Here is a 15,957-nt window from a genome sequence, read left to right as displayed (position 1 = left end):
AAAAGGACAACAGTGAAACTGAGTTTCTTTTCATCTCTATAGTACCCTGGTTCACAGATAAAAGTTTTAGGCTCATTTCTATAGCAGAATCTATAGACAATCACTGAGGTCTTTAATTGGGTTCATTTATTAAACTAGAAAAATAAAAATGGATATTCACAATAACCAAACATTTCACCATCTCATTTTTTGACCAGCTTCGGTAGCAGTTCTGAATGCAGCAGTTTATGCACTAAAATGAGAAGATGAAATATCTCCCAATTCACACTTTGAACATTACAAAGCCATTCTAACTACACATTACCCTTCCCTTTGACAGCTAAACCCGCCTTAGATAAATTGAAAACTAGATTTAAAACCAAGCTAGTCCCACACTGCTAAAACCATCACTCCCAGAGATGTGAGAGTTTACACACAGCAGTGAGTTTGAGGTTGGACCAGCCCAGCTGCAGGGCTCACACAGCCTTGGGGACAGCCCTGGGCCAGGGGAAGGGCTGAACACCTCTCAGGAGGCAAGAAACAGGCCCAGGCAGGAGCTGCCACAGCCTCAGCCTCATCAGCTGCTGATGTCCTGGGGCTTTTTGTTTCCCAAGGGAGCATCTGGCTCCTGGCCACAGCTGCAGACCTCTCAGGCACACATTCCCACCCCAGCACTGGAGGTTTTCCACTTCCACTCCTTCCCACGCTGAACCACTGCATGGGGACATTCCCCAGACATTTTCAACAGGGACAGACCTGTAAAAGTAGACCCAGAATAATTTTTTTTTTCCATTGGCTTCCCAAAGAAGCTCAAACACACACAAAGGTTGGGGAAGAGAGGAGAGAGCTGCAAGAGTGGCCTCCCCAACCTGACTATTCACAGACATGCTAACCATGGATTTAAAGCACTTGTGAACATCTCTCTTACTGAAGGGGCAAGAAATTCAAAAATAATAAAACTGGAAGTTCAAAGATCAACTCAAATGCAGTAGTGCTAATTTCAGAACTCACTGCAGTCGCAGCATGTTAATGGAAAATGGATTTCCTTGGCACTTCATGAGCTTATTGTAAATGGCCAATTTCACCATTTCTCTGTACTGCCACTTTTCGTTTCTTGTTTGAACTTAAAAAAACAGGAAAGCAGTCATGAAGTAACAGGAATTACCAGAGGATCAGGGGAAGCACAGTGCTCTAGGAAGACTCAGCTTACTTTTGTGATTAGTGCACAGTTTACCATGTGCTCCTATCACTGCCAGCACACACACAGCTCTCCAACAATGGAAAAACTCCATGTTCTCATCAGCCACACTGCTCATTGCCATCGAATACTCTGCATGCCAAGAGGTTTTCCATCTAGCATTAACCCAGTACAACAATAGCCCCTGCGAGGCAGAAATCAGGGTTTTAGGGTTTTTAAACTGGGAAGAGTCTTGGCAAAGAGAGGCGAACACAGACACTGCTCCCTCTCCCCTCAAAGAAACACCCAGGGATCAAGTGGGAAGATTGTATCAGGAGCAGCTGTTACCATTGACAGCTCCAAGGTAACTCTTGCAACAAACAGGTTTGAGCTCAGGGGTTTTTTAGGAGATTCCTGCTCAGCTAGAAACAGCACAGCAGCATTGCTCAATGCCATTTAACCCTTCGACAGCAGCCCACTGCAGCTGCAGTTTTGACAGAAGTCATTGTCAGCAAGTTCTGGTTCTGTTCACAGCTATTATATTCCACTTCAAATGAGCTCCTAAGAAACCACTCTAATCTTCTGTGCAGAAATAACATTGGGAACTCTTGGGGGGAAAAAAAAGTAAAAAAAAAACCATGACAGTAAAACCAAACAAATCTAACAGACAAATCATATCCCAGTCACTGCAGCTTTGGGGTGGAAGTGGGAGAGGCTGCAGCAGGTTTTGAGAATTGGTTTGGTTGGGGTTTTTTGGTTGGGCTGCCCAGTGAAGTGACCCAAGTGCTCACTGCAGTATTTCAGTCCATCTGGCCAGGCTGCCTGTCCTTCACCCCACCTCTGACCAAATATTGGGACAATCCACGCCACCACCTGGCAGAGAAATGCTCTTTGGCTGGTTTGGTTCTCTGATGGTGGCAAGGCTGAATCAGCTTTCTGCAGGGACAGAGCAGCACCAGAGGAGTCCAGAGCAAGCTGTTCCTTAGGCTGCATCATGTCACTTCACACTTGCTCTAACGGGAAGAATGGAAGAACAGCTTTGTTCCTCATAATCAGCTAAGCACGATTTTGAATTTAAGACAGAGCAGCTGAAGCTGCTGTCAGTTGGCTCTGTAGTTAACCTATGAGACTCTACCTCATGAGTAAAAGCCTCACTCCAAGTTTCTCCCTGAGTTTATCCAGTTTGAAAACTACATCAGAGGGGTTCCCAAGGGATACTTCAGACAAATAACTGTATGAGCAGCCAAGACTGTGAGCTATACCAAACTCCACCCTTTGTGCTAAAGGAAAAAACCCAAACAAATGAACAAAACTAAAACTACTCTTCACAGTGTCCCTTATCACAGTGAAATCCTTCAGGATGTTCCCCACAGCTGACAAACAGGTTTTAAGTGTTCCCTACAGCACCATGGTATAAGAGTCCTCCTCATCCCTACAGCACCTCAGGAGAGTAAGGCAATGAGCCTTATCCCAGGGAAGGAGAGAGCAACCTCAAAATCAATAAATGGTATGAAAATACATCAGTGGGTCATATCTAGCTCAATTTCAAGTGCCCAAAGTTAACTGTCCAAGATAACTAATTTCATATCTTTTGACAGAGGTATTATTTTTTCTTTCCGTCTGCAAAAGACTAACAAAGAGGAATAAGGAGCAAAATCACTAGTTTCTTCCATGCAGTTCTCTCTTCCCTCCTTCAAAATCACTTTTTGCTTAATGAACCCCCTGAGTATTCTTAAAAATAATATATTTTTTATTTATATAAAATAAATATTTATATATTTAGGCTATAGCAACCCCTCATATTTAGGCTAGAGCAACCTGTAAAACAGCCTAGAAGAAGCAAATTAATATGATAGGCTTCTTCTTACTAAACATGACATTTATAAAGTATTTGCAAGTTTTAAAATGTTGCAATAAAAATATTTGAGAGAAGAAACTAGGCCAAGACATTTAATTGTAAGAGTTACTAAAAAAATGTGCTTATTTTACAGTAATTAGAAGATTGCACAGAAGTTTAGCAGTGAGAATTTAACTGAAAATTTCACAACATCATGTTAGATGACAGGCATCCAAAAATCCTGTATCAAATTGCTTTGAAGATCCTAAACTACTTCCTTAGGCAAAGAAAGGTGTTTCAACCAAGAGTTTCAAAAAACCCCCAACCAAACCAATTCCAGAAAACTGGCAAAGAGCCATTGCTCTTAGAGTTGCACCAGACAAGGAGATAAATGCAGTATTTTTAGATTAAATGAAAGCAAGCAGATATTATCCCCTGAGAATGTTCCATCTGCCAGAATACTAAGACAATTTAATGCTTTTTGTATACAGGACTGTAAAATCACTATGTAGCAGAAGAGTTGCAATGAAATTGATACCAATCTTAGAACATGAGTTTTAACTGCAAGAGAAACAGCTATTAAAGCCTGCATCAGCTGGGCAGTATAAACCCATAAATGCTGTAATTTCCTTGACTTCACATTTTTCTTTTCTCAAAAGTATCCAGAGCAGACCAACAGTTTTTATTGTAGTATCAAACTGATTAAGTCATGACACATTTCAAACAGATAAGAAAAAATAAGATTAAGCCACATCAGATTCATTCCAGATGCATTTCTATATTTTGACTAATAATTTTAAGACACCATCAACAAAGCAGGATTCAATAAATAAAACTGCACCAACTCAGACTTTATTCTGAGTAGCTCAGAAACATATCCACCCATTAAACAGTCAGATAACAAAGTAAGGCCATGCAGATTCTCTGCTGAAACTAGTCTTTCCTACAAGGGCACAACTTGGAGTATACACTTGGAAAGCTACTCAGCCCTGAAGGACTCTCTGGCCACAACCATTTAAAAACTCTTTTAAGGAGCATGTGAAGCATGCAGAGGTCACAAAGCCCAGTGTCATGGGCTTGATTTTTTCTCTAGCCAACTGATGCTAGAAGTATAACCTCCACAGGAGAACAGAAACCACTGGAATGGAAACACAAAATTAATTATCAGTATATTAATCTTTTCTGAAGCCATCACTGAGAAGTGTTCAAACAATTAAAGCCAAAAGTGATAAGCTGTGAGTTTGTTTTACCTCAGACTGCAGGTGCTGGATGACAACTGTTAGTGCTTCAAACTTCTGGTTACTGGCTGTCAGGAATTTTTTCAGCTGCAGGATGATTCCGCTTTGGGTGTCACATTTTGTTTTGTACTGTGTCAGCTCGGCTGCTTTTGTGCCAGGGGAACGTGTGTCTGTGGAGGCTTGAGTCCGAACACACGAGCTCTTGGGGCTCCTCTGCTTGCCCTTGTCAACTAAGACAACAACAACAACTAATTAATATGCATTTCATGCCGAAATCTCACCAAAATGCAAAGCACAGGTGCAAAAGAAAAAGCAGTTTCCTACAAACACTTGCTGAAATACTAACCAGGAGGAAGGGTTATTTCGGTAGCACTGCAGAGCAGACACTATCACTCTCTTCATTCCTAACACCATAACCTTAGGAACAGTGTTTTGCACTTCATCCTCACCTCCATGTGTTCTGTGGCATACTTGGCAGCATACTTTTCAACATACTTTTCATACTTTTCTAACATGCAAGACTTCTCTCACCCCATCTATTCAGTAATTTATTTCTAACCTAAGAGTTGTCCACTTCTGGGTGCAACATGGATTTCACATTTCTTGCACTCTAAAGTACTGCTGAATACAAAACCATTTTCTCCACCATTCCTTTATTATTTTTTTCCTTTTAAATTTACAATTACAATATTTTTTTACAATTTTAATTGTAAAAACTGCCTTCTCTGCAGCTGAAGCCTGAGCTTTATTACCCAGAGGTCTTGCAGCATTTCTTAGAGCTAGCAATTTTCAGTCACAAGGATAAGACTTTAAAAAAGCCCTAAAATGTGTTATATTTCAATATATATTCACAGTGCTGAAATCACATTATTGATTAAATATTCTCAGCGTTCTGGCAACCTGAATGCTTTCACAACACACAATCATCTCACATCAGAGGAAACCAGATAACATAAATCAAATAACATTGCAAACACTGTATTTTCAGGTTTCTCTGCTGCCTTCAAATTGGAAAGAGAGTACAGTACTGCTGTGCAGATGGGGCCAATCTTCCCCCCTGGATCACAGAGGGAATGAGCAAACAATTTTGCAATAAAAGTCTGATGCAATAGATAAATATCCCTTGGCAATTTAATGAAGACATCTAAGCAGATTGCTTTGTACGGTTTCAACTTAACAAGATTTCTTCACGATAGAGTGAAAAAACCTGAGAGGTGAGATCTGGAGAAAAGAAAGATAGGAACAATTCATCTTGAAGGTCTCTTCCAACCTAGTGATTCTGTGAAAAGAGGGGACAATCTAACCAACAAGACTCAATCCTTTCTGAATCCCAAGCTCCTGGTTTGAAGGTTGGCAAATGACTTTAGAATCATCCCAGCAGTGTGAGTTTTAATGTCACTGTCTCTCAACTGGAGACAGTATTAAGAACAAAAGGTTTGATTGTCAGTCAATGTTAGTCTGAGTGACGTATCAGTTATTGCATTAATACATCAGTCTTCCACAGCCTACACTTGTTTTCAAAGTCTCTGAAAACAGTTTTCCTGTGCAAAATATTAACATCCTCTGTGCCTGGTAGAAAGTGCCTCCCAAGCTTATTAATTTTCCAGATAAAAACTCTCTGGAAAATTAGATTTTCTGCTAATTAGAGAACTGTCAGCATATCATGCCTTATAATGTTCAGATGCCCTTGTATTCTTGGAGATTTCCCCACACTTCTGCTCAGAGATGCAAACTCTTAAAGGGTGTATTTTCAATTAGAAACGCACCATTGTGCAGTTTAATATAAGAGCTATGAAAAGGCATATCAACCCAAATCAAAATACAAATTTGTTGAAAAAAAGGATGGGGCTTGGCTGCCAATTCTAGTTATTTTTACCACCATTTCACTTACATCACCACTCCTTTTCACGCTGTGAAGATACAACGTCTTTTGAGCGGACAGTTTTACACAAATGCCAGTTCACATCTAAAATCAACCAGGTTAAATTTCCAGCAATCTTATGGACAAAATACTGTGTGTAGGAAACTACTGGTTACCTTCTGAGGCTCCTTCAAAAATCACAAGAGATAATGATCATGAAGAAAGGAAAAAAAACAGAGCAAGGACTAGAGAATAAACACGTAGAGTCAGTTCCTCCCTTCCCTACTGGCTTACATACTCCTACTCTCACATATTGCACCTCCCTTCCTGAATGCTCCACTCAGGAAAAACAGAGACCTAGAGCATTATTCTTGATGTAAAAGTATTGGGTAAATTCACTGATACACTGAGTTTTACAACCATTGCTAGGACCCTGACACAGCTGTGTTAAACCTGAACAATCACAGACAATTTTTACTCTGGGAAAAATGACATCGCACAGTTAGTTACCTACTGCAGAAGTTTCATTTCAATACAGTGATAGAGCAGCCAACCCCAAATGACAAAAGGCTCCAAACAGCCCTTATCACACTTTGTTTCATGTCACTGCTTTTATCCTGCTGCACAGCCCACCAAGGATTTTCCAAGAAGCTCATTCCAGCACCCAACCTAGCCAGCCCTTGACACCACACTAAAAAAAGCTGAACAAAAACCATGCATGAAGTGAAACTTGGTGACATTCCTGTTGGCAATTTTATCATCGACATGATATACACAGCCACTTCAAATGCTGAAAAGCACGAACCCTCTGTAGCACGAGCTGCCTCTGCAGATTAACACCACTGACACTTAGGGGTTTATTTATGGCCTAGGTTCCTCTGGGCAATGACAGATCGTTTCCAGATTTGTATAAAAGGCTGTGGTGTCAAAACAAAAGCCATGCTTTCATTAAGACAAAAGCATCATGAGTCTGATGACTGATACCACCACATCAATGACAGTGTAATTTAAAGACATTGGTATTGGTTAACAGCCCAAGTCCCTCTCACTTGGGTCTGTTCACCTGCCACCTCTCTGCAGTCAGACCTGTAATGCAGAACAATTTCTGCCCTTAAATCAGGTTCTGGATTCTTCTCCAGCAGACTCAAACCCACTTTACCCAATGCAGTTGAAAAGTTTGGTTTTGGAAGACTGAAAGTCAGATTTTCAAGTATTGCATGTAGCACAGTAACTGGTCAGAATCACCATCTAAAGTCCTATCCTTCTTCATACCAGTAAAGAAAAGAAAAAAAAATAGCAGTGATTTTGCAAAGACTCAGCCTTTTGATCACTGAATCATTCCCAGAAAATTTGATCTGGATCTTGCAAAAGGTCCACAAATCCTCTCACTCCCTCTAGAGCCATTATGCAGCTGGCACAGCAGTGGACTCCACTGGGGAGAGCATCAAACCCACTCCAAGCTTCTCCACGAAGCAAACAGTTTCTCATGCATGGTTTATCCAGTTAACAGCCACTCAGAGGCAAGAAATACACAACTGTCAGTGCACAGGGTGTGTTCCACAAAGTTGCATTTAGGTGCTGGGGTTCTGCCCAGTGTTTGACACAGTATTTTTCTGGCTGGCTGCCTCAGAACTTGCCTTGTGCTGCTGGTTTCCTGAGCCTCCTTATCTTGTGCATTGTTGCTGGATTACCAGACAAATCTCTAACACACTTTTTTTGGTTTGCAGAACCAAATCAAAGCCTTCCTTTGCATATCATGTACTAGGAAGGTAAGTGTAGTAGTAGCTACACTAAATAGAAATTATTTTAAGCGAGAGACTCAATTTCTAAAAACCAAATTTCTTAAAAGCATTCAAAACAGACTAAACAAATTTCTTGACATGCAAAAATAGAAACCACCTCACTTTTCTCCCCACACTTACAGTCACAATTGTCTTACCCCCAAGCACCTTTTCATGTTCCTCATCCAAACTGTTAGCTTCCACAAGTCTTTCAAAACCCGTGTGAGTCTGGGGTAAGCATTTTTCAAAGAGAAGTCCTTGCTCAGCATTTTCTCTCGTGGGAAGATGCAGGCTGGTAAAAACTCTCTGCCTCTCCTCCATTTTCTGGAAAGCCTTGTCTACACATGTCAAATTGGTGCTCACTTCTTTGATCAGTAAGACCAGATCAGCCTGAGTATTTAATCGCGCTTCCATTTCTTCTCTGACTCGCTGGATTTCCTCAAGCACAGCTCTTATATCCAAGTGACTGGACTTCATTTCTGCCTTGAGATCTTCTTTCACCTGTTGCTGGCTCCTCTGCAATGCTAACACAGTTCTGATTTCCTTCTGAGATGTTTCCACATCATGCTTCAGCTCCTTCTGCCCAGCCTGCATTGCCTCCTGGCCAGCTCTCACTTCTGCCAACAGCGCGGCGATGTACTCCATCCCGACCCAGAGCAGCTGCAGTCCTCTTCCACTGTCACAGCTTCCAGGCAGCCAGGGACATTTGTGAGCTCCCAGCCCGTGGTAGGGTATCCTACCACGATTTACAGCAGCCTGCAGTGAAGGTACTGGGTAAAAGTCTCCCACAGGGTGAGCCAAAGGCGCTACATGAAAGACTCCAACAACGCAGCTCTAGTCAGAGCTCCTTCTCAGGACTCAGCCAGAGCACTAATCAGTTTAATTGGCAGATTATGCCACACCTGAATTTTTTAAAATCTTTTGCTGACATCACTGTACGTGGGACGTCACCCCCAAAGCCACTCCCAAGAGTCATTTGATCTGTGCATCAATCAAAAGATGCCTGGGCATCAGGAACCAGGTTGTTGCAACGCAGCCAAACACTCTGTGAGAACACAGTGGCCCTTCCTTTCCAACACAGAGGCTCAAAGGAAGCCTGAATCACCTCCAAGAGCTGAAAGCCAAACAGTTCAACAGTGTGTAGTTATTTCAGTTGTATAGTCAGCCAGGTGATCATGCACCTCTATTTCTGCTAGTGTGAGATTCAGGTGTTTATCTGTGGACACATTTGATATTGCCCCAGTCTCACTGAGTGCTCTCCCTAATCACTCAGCAATACCCTTCTGGCAGTCTCTGGAAGAACACAGTTCCTCAGGAAACACTCTAATCCACAAACAATAAAAGACTTCTCACAGCAATATAGGAAAAGTGACTAATGAGAGATTTTTGCCAGGTTAAGGAGGCCAAGCCTTTTAGCTACCAAGTCTGAGTGTTAACTTTTCCCTGGAAAAGCCATGGCTTCTTACTTTTGAGCACAAAACTCTGATAGGTCTAGGCTCCATGTGAAAACAGGCAGATTAATGGCAGCAGGCTGCTGGATGTTGTGTTATACAGCAGTTTAATTACCCACTCACTGGATTCAGTTTGGGAAAAAATGACCAATACCACGTAGATCTTGGTCAACAAAAGTGTCAGTCTCTGCTGGCAAAGAGGTGAGCAAGTCCTCAGCACAACAGCCAGCAGAACAGGACTCAGACCACACAAGAGGAGCTCAGGAAAACTCACACAGCACTCCTTTGGCCCTGTCAAAACTCCAGGATGCTTTCAGAGGCAGTGATGATCCCAGAGCAGAAACTCACCAAAAACTGCTGTAGCTCCCATCAGCCTTGTTTTGGGCTGGGAAGCATCCCTAGGAAAGGCAATAGGCCATGCATGCAGAGATCCAGGATTGCCAAATCACCACGGTGCTGCTGGCTAAAAGGCCTCTCTGGGGACTCCTGCCTCCAGTGGAAATCTACTCCTCATTTGCCACTTCTCCTCCTGCACTAGTTCAGGCACACTGATGGGAGCAGGAAGGCACCAGACACGTTCCCTCCACAGACAGCTCCTCATGGCTTGCACACATTCCCTATTTCACTATCACAGCCCCTGGTGGACACTTGGAGTTTTTTCCCAAGTCTCTGTATCACCTGCCAGAAGGCCAGACATGGACTTGCTGGTGGGATTCCCCAACACAGCTACAAACCACAGTGGCTTCCCCTTTTGGCTCCTTGCTCCATTCCTAGCTGGACAGCTAAACATTATTATTCACAGTCACCACTAGACACTAGTACAGGTTGCAGAAGCCCAACCTGAAGTCTGAGTCCAGGAAACATCTTTGACAAGAGATGCAGGTAGGTGAAGAGAGCCAGGTAACACCAGTAGCAGTATTTCTGCATCCCCTGGCCAGCAGATGCAGTAATTCAGCTGAGCAGTGTAAGTTTTCATTCCACTCTTCACTGCACTGCAGCGGTTCCTAAAATTCTCACTTGGTGAACCATTTGCAGAGACCTTGTCAGACACCAAATCCATCTGGTTCTGCTGTGATACAGCTGAAAACCAGGCCAAAGGGAGGGTATTCATGGATGTAACCTCCAAGATCTAAATTTTCCTAGAAACTTCAGGCAGCTAACATGAACCCTGTGTTTATACTAAGATAAGCAGCTCAAGTGCCATCCTGCCTTAGTTTCACTTCCTGATGATTTTAGTTCCACAAAGAGTGATTCCATGAAGCAGTGATTTCAGCTGAGTTAACAAGAAAAACAAAAACAAAAAAAAAAAAACAACAAAACCAAGCCAAAAAAACCCCACCAAAAAAAAAAAAAAAAAAAAGGTTTGGGGGTAAAAAAAAGTCTCCAACTGATCCCCTTAGGTCCCTGTGCAGTGGAACAGGTTCCTGCAGACACTGACTCAGAGCAGAATCCCAGAGTGCTTGAGGGAAGCCTTTCTCTATAAGCTACACTGAAAGCCTGGCTGACACAGCTCAGGTGACTCAATTAGGTGTTGCAATTGTCATTCCTGTCCCACATCACCGAATGCAAAAGCTGCAGCCTCCTTTCTACAAGCACGTGCACCCACCCTAATTGCCAAGTGTTCTCTGCTGTAATGTAACACACTGAAGAAAACATGTCCTTGGAAGCTGCTCTCTTGCTCTAGATGAATATATTAATTCTCTCCAGAATGCCAATGTTTGGCATCTTCCTCACTTAAAACTCAGACAGGCTGATTGATCCTAAGGAATCTTTGCCAATTTGTAAAGATCACCCTCTTGACATGGATTTCAGGCAGATTTCCTTTACTTTTCTCCACTTTGGATGACACTCTTTAAAACCTTACCTAAAATTAAATCGATAGGTTAGTACTACAAAGCAAATTTTAAATCCACAGAAGTTGCTGCTACTCTGAATTTTACAATCTGTGTCTCAAGAGGAATTCTCGATAGCTAATGACAGATGGAGAACATTTTATCAATGCACAAGTTTCTGAATCTAGAATTCATTGCTTCAGAATCACTCATTTCACCTCATTACATCAGCTTCTGCTCCAGCTAAGAGGTCTCTATTCGTGATGAATCTCAAGTGTCTTAACATTTTTTCCTGTTTTGGAACAAACCTCCTGATTTCATAGACTAACATGAATCAACCACTGTTGAGGATTTCCTCTCAAAAGTACATTAAGGATTAGGGCAGAACAAAAAAGGACTTAATTTGTTTAAATAAAATCTGGTCGATTTTGTGTGAGATATCTTTGAGGTTTTTTGGGCGGGTTGTCTTTTGTTTTGTTTTTAAAGTATTTCTTTCATATTACAGAAACACAGAAATCTTTTAGACAATTGCCAACAGCAAACACAAAATCCCCCTCTTTCTACAGCTGTAATTATGCCTTCCCCTCATCACAATGTGTAAAAGTTATTTGAGAAATGCAACAGGAAGACTGATCAGCCATTCAATCTCATGGCTATAATTTTAAAGTTTGCTTTGTGACAAGTATGGCCAATTTAAGAATATCCATGCAAATAAGGAAGCTGCTGGGTTTAATCTGCAGCACACACATTACATTTGAAAGGACCTGGAAATTCAGCTAGCTGTAAACCACCACCTTAAACTCTTCCAAAACTCCTGCTCTGGGCTATAATATAACCCAGAGCAGACAAATAGACAAGGAAAGCAGTCACAAAACTAAATTAACTGTGTCTGCAGAGGCTGGACTTGGATGGAAGCCTTCAAACCCCCCAGGCCCTCCATGGCTTGGTCAACCATAATTTTTGCCTGTATCCATCTTGGCAGGTGGTGAACACACACTTTGCTCCTGTGCCTCTCACTGTCCAGGCTGGTGATTGTACAGCCACAGACTGCTGAAGAAGTGATGTTTTGTTTCTGAGCTCTGCCTCAGGCCTGTCTGTATAAGCTGGTGCAGACAGTCCCAACTTGCTCTGTTCACACTCCAAGCATGTTAGGCAGGAGCCAGTTCTAGTCCACAGCAAAGAGACCTCCTTTTTCAGAGCTGTACCTGGATAATGTGCTCAACTGAAATGCTTAAGATGCTGTATTTAAGAAGTTTCTTTATCTGTGGTCGTCTCAAAGCAAATGGGTGAAGAGAAACAGCATTTCTTGTCTTGCATCTCCCCCTGCATCAACACGATGTGAAGCCCAAGATGACAACTAAATGCTTCCTAAAGCAGTACAGCAGCTCTCCTTTTCCTCTGCTGTTCCCTTGAGTTTCCCTTCTTTCATGTCTAATACTAGCCCACGTCCAGGAACCAGCTTATTTCAGCTGTCATCAAATCCTTTTCAAGTTTTTCTGAAGAAACCCATCAACCATCTCAGGGATTTTTAAGAAAGGTACAAGAACTGAACAAAATTTAACTGCAAGCAGGTGAAACCTGACCTAGATGCTTAAACTGACTCAGCAGCAGTAAAACACACAGCAGAAATCTCTCTGCCTTTTTTTTTTTTTTTTTTCCAGGGGTACAAAGGCTTTTCAGCCTGTATTTTTTAAATGTTGTACAGCCTGAAGGGGGAATGCAGAGTCATCACAAATTATTCCAGGCATTCAGTTTGAAGTACTGCTCCTGAAGTCTCTGTCTATTCTCATCCACTGACTTTATTACAGCACTGACTTGTAGCCTCACTGCAACATTTTAAATCCATCCCTTTTCATTCCCATTTCCAGCCATAACTGGATATTATCTTTATACACACAATAATGAAAAGGAAAGGGAAATCTCAGAAGTATTTATGTTCTTCTAAAACCTCTCTATGGTTCCCATAACATTTTTTACTTTACATACCACAGGTGTGTTTTACAGAAACACCAGTTGGGCTTTGAACATCTACTGCACAAAATGATTTTGCCCCTGCAGTCACAACGCATTTTTTCAAGTTTACAGAAACTGTAATATGTAGAACTGAATTAAGTTTTCACAGCTCAGCTGGTTAATCATGGTTCTAATGATACCAAGGTTTTGGGTTCAATCCCTCCTGGGTCATTCCCTTGGGAGCTGCACCCAATGACCCTTGTGGGTCCTTCCCACCTCAGAGTATTCTGTGACATGATTCTGTGGGATCCAGCCAGTAACTATCAGGCATGAATGAGAGTCATATGTCTACTACAAGGATAAAAATATTAATAAGCCCACCACACATTCAGAGATGCCCACAAACAAAACAAACCCATTTGGAATGCAATGCAATTCACAGGAAACAACCCTAACATCCACGAGATAGACTACCACTGCATCAGGGCTGTTTTCCAAATAACCAAGGGTGATATTGATGCTTGATTTTTTTTTTTTTTTTTTTTTTTTTGGTTTTGGGGTGGGTTTTTTTTTGGTTTTTTGGGTTTTTTTATCTTGTTCTGAACTAGGACAAAGCTAACACATGTTACTACAGTTATCCATACAGTGCTACATACCACTGTAAGAAAAGAAAAGGAAGATGGTAGTAGAGCATGGGTGTTTTGATATGAGGGGGAATGACCATATCCACATGAATAAACTATTTCATCCACCTTAAAAGAAACCCACTGTCATCCATTTTTAATGACAGAGATGTAAAGTAATTGCATGAGGATATTACAGTGCACTGATGCTTTGGCCAGTGAATTGGATTGAACTACATCTCAATGTATTTATCCTCAGTTTAGATGTCTGAACTCTGCTACATCAATTCATCATTTACATTACAGGCAACCTTAAATCTTTGATTTCCCTCACTTCAAAATATACAATACACTGGCAGCTATACTTATTTTACATAAGAGGTTTATGTTTCAGGGAGTTTCTAGTTCAGATATTTCTCTGATTAGGCAAAGAAACACGTGAAGCAGTTCTACTTTTTCTTACAGTTGCAGCTGTGCCTTGTCATCCATGAGGTACACAACTTCCCAAAAAATCAAGCATGGAATGATGTTGAAGACCGGTGTCTCTCTTTTCTGCTCCTGTTTCCTCAGAGTCTGTTCTCTCCCTAACTCCTAGACAAGAAGTTGCTCCTTACTGTCTGGTGCCCTCTACTGCTTCATCACAACTACAAAATATGCCACTTTTCTGCGCTTCATTCTGCAGCTTCTGTGCACAAAATCAGGAGCCACAGTCACTGGGGAAAGGTGTCTCATCATAATTAATTCATACTATTGGCAAACCCCTCCCAGATCCAATGACTTGCCTCCCCAGTACAAATTCTGATCCCTTTGTTTCTCCATACCCTCCTTGGATACACTCAGAGAGTGTGTGTGATGTTACAGGAAGAAGAGCAGTACCTGATGTGTAGAAAACCTTCACACAAGACCCAAGAGCAGAATTGTGCCAACACAGGCCCCTTGCTGCTCCAGCCTTTGAGAGGATCCCAGCTCTCACATGTGAAATGGCTGAAACACAGCCAGAAAGGAGGAAACCATTTAAGCTGCAACACTTGAAAGCATTCCTTCTTTAATACTGCAATCCACCCCACCTTGCTCAACATCAGGAATACAGGGCTGGAAAAAGCCTTCTGAAGCCAGTTACATCACTCCTTATTGATGTAAACACTACCTAGACACAAAAGGCATTTCACCAGACTGCTCCATGCTTTTAGGTCTCACCACAAAACACCTCGCTGCATTTTTGTCATTGCACGTTTTCTCCCACATAAAACCCAACCTGATTTCACTCAGATGGAATCACTGACTTCAGTTTCTCTTCATGCCACATTTCACATAGACACTAAAAGGCTGAGTTTTCTCTTCTGCTCTCACGCACGCAGAGCAGTCTCCTGTGCTCTGCAAAGTCAGTGGTGAGAACAGCTTAACTGTTTTTCAACTACTTTTTAACTTGGTTCCCTCTAAAAGAGCTGCCAAACATTTTAAGTTATGCTAAGGATAAAGCAACTGGGAGAGATGCTGTTACTTACAAATCCAAGTAAGAGAATTTCACAGATCAAATTTTTTTGCATCATTAATTAAATCTACATCTACATCCAAAGCTTGGCTTCAACAACCCAGGAAAGGACTAGGAAGAACTCCAAACAGGACTCTTATAGCATACATAATTAAGATTTTAAGTTTACAAACTATTTTCTGCTGATGAATTATAGAATTATACTTTGTTGCAGAAAAGACAAAGAAAACCAACAAACCAATCAACCCAGAGTGAATTTGGAAATTGGACTGAATCACTGACCTTTGTCAACTTTGCTCACTTCTAATTCAACATGGTAATTCTTTCTTCACAAGAAACATATTAGTTCATGGTCAGAACATATATAAGCTCACACTAATGTGAGATTCAAGAACTTGATTTCTTTTCCTCAGCTACTCAAAGTCTTTCAGAGAAGAGTGTACATAAGGCTGATTAATTTGTAAGGAATCATAATCTTGGAAACAACCGTACAAAGAAGAGACTTGAAAAATACATTTTTGACCACAAGACTAGCACATTAACATGCAACATTTTTTCTCGTGCAGTATCTGCAGCTATCTTGGCTAGAGAGGACAGAATGGCTTCTGGTTTGAACTCAGAAGCTGTTTATCTAATCACACTACTGTGAGCTGATGCTATACGACTCTAACAAATGTCACTGACTTAACCATGGCACTGAAATCCTGCCTAAAGGATATTATGGAAGGAAAAT

The 15,957-nt window shown here is 41.5% G+C and overlaps 1 protein-coding gene across 3 annotated transcripts in view; it reads right to left on the bottom strand.

Moving 5' to 3' along the window:
* The window catches only part of MTUS1 (microtubule associated scaffold protein 1), a 117,667-nt gene that overhangs the window by 24,146 nt on the left and 77,564 nt on the right, over positions 1-15,957 (bottom strand). For 2 of the 3 annotated variants that reach the window (XM_066316930.1, XM_066316929.1), the window contains one exon: positions 4,244-4,461. In XM_066316930.1, the coding sequence (XP_066173027.1) occupies positions 4,244-4,461 (218 nt within the window). Of the gene's footprint in view, positions 1-4,243; positions 4,462-8,031; positions 8,521-15,957 lie in introns of those variants that run through there. The other variant, XM_066316928.1, reaches the window with a different exon arrangement.

This window comes from Sylvia atricapilla, chromosome 4 (assembly GCF_009819655.1).
Source record: "Sylvia atricapilla isolate bSylAtr1 chromosome 4, bSylAtr1.pri, whole genome shotgun sequence".
Lineage (NCBI taxonomy): Eukaryota > Metazoa > Chordata > Aves > Passeriformes > Sylviidae > Sylvia > Sylvia atricapilla.
The sequence above is the reverse complement of the archived record's forward strand: the minus strand, read 5'-3'. Positions and strand labels throughout refer to the sequence as shown.